Source organism: Oculina patagonica, chromosome 2, assembly GCF_052425735.1.
Source record: "Oculina patagonica isolate OP01 chromosome 2, crgOcupat, whole genome shotgun sequence".
NCBI lineage: Eukaryota > Metazoa > Cnidaria > Anthozoa > Scleractinia > Oculinidae > Oculina > Oculina patagonica.
In genome coordinates, this window is record NC_135759.1 from 43,082,062 (window position 1) to 43,089,399 (window position 7,338).

The 7,338-nt window shown below is 40.1% G+C and overlaps 1 protein-coding gene across 1 annotated transcript in view; it reads left to right on the top strand.

The window, feature by feature from the left end:
• The window catches only part of LOC144644745 (testis-expressed protein 9-like), a 16,793-nt gene extending 11,126 nt beyond the window's left edge, over positions 1 to 5,667 (top strand). Inside the window, exons 7-14 of the mRNA XM_078504265.1 lie at positions 174 to 379; positions 1,416 to 1,498; positions 1,934 to 2,020; positions 3,039 to 3,125; positions 3,790 to 3,854; positions 4,340 to 4,409; positions 4,896 to 5,030; positions 5,349 to 5,667. Of these exons, the coding sequence (XP_078360391.1) occupies positions 174 to 379; positions 1,416 to 1,498; positions 1,934 to 2,020; positions 3,039 to 3,125; positions 3,790 to 3,854; positions 4,340 to 4,409; positions 4,896 to 5,030; positions 5,349 to 5,423 (808 nt within the window). The 3' untranslated portion in view covers positions 5,424 to 5,667. The remainder of the gene's footprint in view (positions 1 to 173; positions 380 to 1,415; positions 1,499 to 1,933; positions 2,021 to 3,038; positions 3,126 to 3,789; positions 3,855 to 4,339; positions 4,410 to 4,895; positions 5,031 to 5,348) is intronic.
• Positions 5,668 to 7,338: the final 1,671 nt, after the last annotated feature.

Sequence of the window (7,338 nt, forward strand, 5' to 3'; positions counted from 1 at the left end):
AATATAACTAACATTGTTTGTAAACCTATACTGAGTATCTGCATTGCCCATTTTTATTTATTTTTTCGTATAAAACAAACTGTTGCTGTGGGAAGCTATTCAAACATCCAGTGCAACTCCTTTAGGCGTCTTGTTCTTGATTAATTCGTTAAATCTTTTGTCATTTATGCCAGGCCTAAATCTAAAACAGCATCAGCCCCAGGGAGTGCAACAAACACCCCTGTACCTGCTGATCGTGATCCCATGGAGATGCTGCATGACAGGATCACTCTGGCAAACACGATTAGTGCTCTGGAAGATGACGCCCAGGATGACAGTTATACAACAACTACAATTGATGACAATGTTTTACCTGCTGGTGCCGAGGAGATGGGGGCAGGCATGTGACAATATACACTTAACTGTTCCCGAGGGAAACAGTTAATTTTGTTTCCCGAGATTGTCATGGAGGGTGCGGAAACAAAATTAACTGGTCTCCTGAGGGATCAGTCATGAAGTGTTTTGTTATATAGCACAACGAAGACATTAAAAAAGAACCCTTTGGTCAACATTCGCAGGCAACATTGCAATACCACCCTCTGACGTCAGAGATTTTGCAATGTTGCCCGCTTAGAGACTTTTGGCGGGAAACGGTTTATTATATTGTTAGATGTCATGTGAAAAATTTCTAGCTGTATAACATATCTTTTTAACAATAGAGGGGTTATTTTGGGAGAATATTAGTCCTTGGATTTAACAGTATGGATAACATGCAGTGAGGTCTGTAAAGAAAAATGTCCCAGCAAGCTTGCTTACAGTATAAAATATTTACTGTATGCAAATTTACTGCATGTTACCATGCATCCCTCTATAAACATGGCACATGTTTAGACTACTCTTTATTCAAAAAGTCATTTAAATAGACAGAAATGCAAATTAATAATGGTAATAGGACTGAGTAGAGTCCAATTCGGTCTGTAATCATACGAGTGATTAACAAAATCGGACGACCGCGAAGCGGGAGTCCGATTTGTTTCAACACGAGTATGATTACAGACAGAATTGGACGACACGAAGTCCTGTTACCAATTAATCAAAACTATAACAAAATTTGAGAAAGAAACTAACCTTCGGTTGAATAGTTAGACCTCTTTATGAAAAAAGAACAACATAACTACTTAACAAATGCAACAACAACAGCGCGCGCAAAATGACGCGTACTGTCCAATTACACAGGCATGACGCGTAAACTGTCCTATTACACTATCCAATTACAAGCATGACGCGTACACTGTCCTATTAGTGCTCAAATCGGGCTGCTGATAACCAATCACGTTCGAGAATTTTGTTATAGTTTTGATTAAAGAGAATATAGCTGTTCACTTCTCTCAACACAGTCCATGATAACATGTCATTGTATTTGTGTGTTTTTTTAGAGGCCACAATCCGTTACCTTAAGGCACGGTTGAGGGTTATGCAAGAAGAACTGGACAGAGTTGTGGCAGAATGTAATAAAAAGGTACATGTAACAATTGCTAGGTAAAGGAAAACTCTGCATCACACCAATGAAAGTGACCTGTGCGTGCCAGAGCTTATTTAAAGGGGTGAGAATCTTAACTACATAATGGCTACTATGGATGACTTCTAACCGTCATATCTTGGCCTCCCTTAGTATCCTGGGTTTAGTTTTTGGTCATGCTCGTTCTATTGAAGGTTGCCTTCATTTTCGGTAATCATGACCATATTTGGAAAGTCACGTTACCAGAACACAAAAACCTTAAAAACTCACACAGTTTACATTTTTCTCCGTTTAAATCAACACCATGGGTAGAGTGCATTTTAGAAGCAACATTTGTAGCGTGGATTTGCTAAGATTTGCGATATTGAAAAAGCTATGACATCATAAAGTTTTGTGACGTCATAACTTTAAAAAAAATGTAAATTCCACTTGCAGGATGAGAAAACGACATCAGTTGAAAAGAAAGTGAAGGAATTGACAGAGGAACAGGGGAGATTGCAAAAAACCAATCAGAGTCTACAGGTTTGTATCACATGTTTCTCTATTTATTGGAACATTCTCATATACAATGCTGTACCAATACTGCTGTATAAGGTTAAGTCTCTGTTTGGGCCTAGTGTCCCATTGCATTTGGACAGGAGCTTATGTTATCCTTGGTTTCCATAGCATTAAGTGACCAGGAGAATTTCTCCCCCCCCCCCCCCATCCCCTGAATGGCATGCTAGTCCATCATAGGGTTACCCCCGCATTAAGTTTGCTGATATCCATTTATACACATAGGTGGAGATCAAGAGACGCTACTTAGAATAAAGTGTCTTAACCAACGACACAACACAATTACCCTGGCTAGGCCTCCAACCCAGACCACTCAATCCTGAGTCCACTACACTAACACTGTGGCAGGGTTGCCACAGTCAGGGAAAAGTCAGGGAATTTTGCAAAAAGTCAGGAAAATCTTAGTTCTTGTCAAAGTCAGTGAAAAGTCAGGGAATTTTTTTCTGAAACAAGAAAACGAAATGGATTTTTTGGTAATGTCAAATGTCATGCGTTAAAAATCCCGTGAGAAGATCGAAAATGAAGAGAACACTATTGATGGTCTGCAAAAAAAGCTGAAGCAAATGTAATAAAAGGTTGGGCTTTTTTGTTTATACACCTTATTTCAAGGTCAGTGAAAATTGTTTTGAGATCAGTGACAAGTCAGGGAATTTTTTAGGTTCTAATGAGTGGCAACCCTGACTAAATTAATAATAAATAAAAGGGGGAAAAAAAAAACCATTAGGCCACTAGGATGAAAATTTTAGAGCCAGCATGTTCCAACATTTTGAAAGCCATGTGAAACATTTCAGTCCGTATTGGGTAATGTGTTGGTTTGATTGGCCACAACATGTCACAGAACAGCTCAGTGATGTTGGAAGATGTCAGGTGAAAATCAGCTGCTGTGATCAAGGTTTTCATTCTCTTAACTTGCTTTATCAAAACTAAAGAGAACTTAGTGGTTGATGCCTGCTGAGGATTAAAAAGTGGTGTTTTGTTCCTGTAGTCGCAAATTGACAAGTACAAGAAGCTTTATGATGAGTGTAAACATAAAAATGATGGATTGGAACAGCAACTGGTCTCTTTGAGAAAGGTATGTGATTTCTTAGTAGGTGCATAAGCAAGTCAAACTAAACAGTCCGTTTGTCACGGATTTGTGTTGCGTGACGAATGCAAATCTCTCCTCCAACATCACTTCAGTAAGATTGCGTGACGAACCGAAACAACTTGTTCAAAAGAGGGTAGTAGTGCTTGCGGTACAAAGAGGCGGAATATTAGTTTGTTGTACATGCGTTAGTGTTAGATTGATAAAAGACCAAGACCACCGTATTGCCAGGCAGGAGCATGATGTGGTAACTGCTGGATTGTGCACAGTCTTCTTCATTACGTGGGTCGTCACGCAACGCTTCCCTTCAGTTAAATGATTTGCTGAATGACGCTCCAAATAACAGTTGTGAAGTACAAATGCAGATTAGAGTTTGCTACAAACAACCGGAGAAACAAGGGCAAATCTACTGCAGCAGGCACATTCTCAATTACTCATGCAGTTTACTTAGTAAGTTTGGGCTCCCTTAAACCAAACTCCCTCTAAGCGTTCAAGTCATTTCCTTTCCTCGCAAAGGACGTTGTTGTTGTTGTTGTCGCTGACTGTAACAAATAGTCGAAGCCACTTGCCCATATATTAGAAGTTGTTTGAGGGCTTAGAAATGAGTAATGAAATAATGCGGTAGCGTTTTATTTGTTTGTTTTAATTGCAGGATCTAGACTCAATCCAGAGAGAGCAGAAGCAAGCAGCTTCAAACAAAAATGTGACTGAAGTCAGGTAAAGTATGTGTAGTAGACTGCTCATTGGTTGTCAATACAACAATACAAGGTCTTCTCATTTGCGTTTAATTTGGAGTTGGGCACCGAATGGAAAAGACGAAACGGGATACGGGCAAAGTGATAGTCTGTGTCCGAGCCAAGTGGCGCATACAGCCGGAGCTTATCCCGGTTTCCGTAGCATTAAGCGACTAGGAGTATTTCTACTCCCCCTGGATGGGATGCTAGTCCATCGCAGGGTTACCCCCCCCCCCCCCCCCCCCCCCCTCAGCAGTAAATTCGCCGGTACCCATTTATACACCTGGATGGAGAGAGGCACTGTGAGAGTTAAGTGTCTTGCCCAAGAACACAACGCAGCGCCCCGGCCAGGCCTCGAATCCGGGCCGTTCGACTCGGAGTCGAGCGCGCTAACCATTAGGCCACCGCGCCTCTCACAAAGTGATACCCAGTTAAAATGAAGTTATAATTATTATCTTCAACTTGCAGATTAAATCGAGCCATTGAAGAGGCAGAAAAGTACAAGACTGCGTTACAGAAAGCCAAGAGTCAGTCCAAAGTGAGTTGTGACATTGGTTCTTTTTGGGGGAGGGGATGTAAATGAATGCTATGTTGTTTGGTCCCTATCCGAGCTGAGTAGCTAGCTTTAACTACTTAACTTACTGTGAGTACACTAGAAGTAACCCTTTGCATTATCCAATCTGGAGGTCCCACTGAGGTCAAAAGAACTGATATTTTTTTGCCTCATTCAGTCTTTAATTTCTTTCCTGAGCTAATACTCAGACGGAAATTTATGTATTTGGTTATTTTCCAATTTCCAGCTTGTCTGTCCGTCCGTCCGTCTGTCTGTGCGTTGTCTGTCTGACGGTCTTTCTCTCTGTCTGGTAGTCTACCAGTATTCTAGGTCAGTCTACCAACCCGTCTGTCTTTCCCTCACTTTTTTGGACTATTTAGCGGAGCCAAAAGGAGGCTTATCGTCATAAAAACGGCTGTAGTTAGGAAACTTTGGACAAACAAATAACATTATTATTTTGATTAAACGCAGGACTCCGGTGAACAGGATAGAAAACGTATCGACCAACTGTTGGCTGAAAACAAACGACTAGAGAAGCAGAAAAACGAATTGATGGCGGGCTTTAAGAAACAAATGAAGCTCATTGATGTACTGAAAAGACAAAAAGTGGGTTGGTTTTTTTTTGCTCCTTATCTAATATGTCGTCAGTATAATATTGACGGTACATGAAATAAGTCAACTTCACAGTCATAACTCTTCGTTTATAAGTGACATGCTGTCGATTTAGCTCGTTTAATAATTAGTAAATAAATGAGGGATTGAACATAGTCAGGAGTATTTCGAAGAGACGAATGAAAATCAAGCTTTTATTCCGCAATTTGTTAACTCGTAGTTTGTGGTAGTAGACTGCAAGTAGTAGTAGCAGCAACTACTGCTGTTGTTGTTGTTGAATGAATAAACTTATTTTTGTTTGCTCCTTGGCAGATGCATATAGAGGCAGCCAAGCTTCTTCAGTTTTCAGAGGAAGAGTTTGTCAAGGCACTAGACTGGGGTAACTAGAGAAACCTTCAAAGCCGGGCAGGACATCACTGGAGGAAAAAACAACGCGTTCTAAGAAAGCTAGACCTACAGTGCAAAACTACCATAAGTTATTCAAAAATGCTCATCATTGCAAAAGCTATAAAGTTATTTAAGAAATACGTTCCACAATTCACAGCAATATAAAAGATCAATAAAAAATATAAATGTTATACCCTGCTGGCTCAATGAGTTATTGATCAAATAAAAGAGTTAGATGATGACAGCAGGCCTTCTGGGCAGATTAAATTTTTCTTGACATATGGCAGCACATACAGTTGGGGTATTTGGGTATTCCCCAACAAAGCTGAAGACCAAGCGCTCGAGGTCTATTTTATTTTCGAAAATTAAATGTGCCCCTGAGCCCCTTCCCACATTTTTTTTTTACTTTACAGAACGTTGTATCTTGTCAACTTAATCATATAATAGCCTGCGTAGCATGCGCCGTATAGCTTCTAGCGCGCGTACGCCGTATAGTGTGACTAAAGTTTCTAGCGCGCATATGGGAGAAAGGTGCGAGAGGGCCACACGAGGAAAAACTCGTGATCGCGCACTCTTTAAAACGCGCTAGAAACTACACAGATATAATTATTTAATAGTAATTAATTATCTTAATGTTCCCTGAGGTAGAGCCGAAGGAAACGCTGACATTTGAGAAAAAAACAAAATTAACTGGTTTCCCGACCACAACAAATTGACGGCGGTCGTCGGTCAACATTCGCGGTAACAGTGCACTGTTCTTCTCTGACGCCAGATGTTGCAGTGTTGTCGTTCAGGGACATTAGGTGGGAAACGGTTTTACTGTTTGATGCCGTGTGACCTCGAAGTAGCCAAAGAGAGTGCGCGCTGTTGGGGAAAACATTCCAGCTACCGAGGGAAACAGTTAATTTGTGTTTTGTTGTACAGCACGACGAAGACTTAGAAAAATGGCGCTCGATCGTCGGTCAACATTCGCGGGCAACGTAGCAATGTTACCCTCTGACGTCATTGATTTTGCAATGTTCAAAGACTCGGAGACTTTTTGTGACTTCGAATTAGCCAACAAGAGCGCGCGCTGTTGGGGAAAAGTTTCTTGCTGTAAAACAATATAAAATAGTTGAGATTCTCACGAGTTTCTTTCTCATAGTAAAGTTACTCTCCATCAGAGTTCAAGGTAACTCCGTAGTCATTCCAGGCGCACTACTCCACTACTTACACTTGTATGTCACCGTAAACAATCCGACTAAAAATCGATCAGTATAGCTGTACTAAAGAAAGATGAAAGTTTCGAATGAGATAAGTTTCATCGAAATCGGAGTAACCATAGCAACATAATGACGTCACCACCCATTTTACACGAGACCGATTTTCTTGTAATAGAGGGATAATTTTGAAAAAAGGCTTCTAGATCTTGGACTTGACATAGTTTTCTCAAGGTCTGCAAAATTTGAAGAATTTCTATGAGAGCGTTTTCGAGAAAATTTTGGATGAAGTGTTCAGGTGCTATAATACAACAAAAACAAAGCAGTCTTAATACATTATTGAGATGAACGTTCACAAGGCCCGATCAAGTAACATTTTGGCCTTAAGTGAATCTTGAACTATCTAATTACCTTGGAAGAAAATCTCAGAGAAATCGTTTCATTTGATTTCTTGAAACATCGGCTTGAATATGAACTGGTATGAAGTGTTATTTCGCTCTTTTATCGAAAAAGGGCCTTCGCTTACTAAAATGATCGCAAAATAAAAAGCGCTCGATAGAATTTTTTTTTAACTAGGCAGTCAAAAAGAAGAATAAGTTTGTAATGAAATGTCTGATTTTCAAAATAATTGAAACATTTTAAGGCAGTTAATATAAAGCCTTAAGGTCGCGGGGGACACCTTAGGCTCATCATTATGCATTTATTTAAAGCGTATG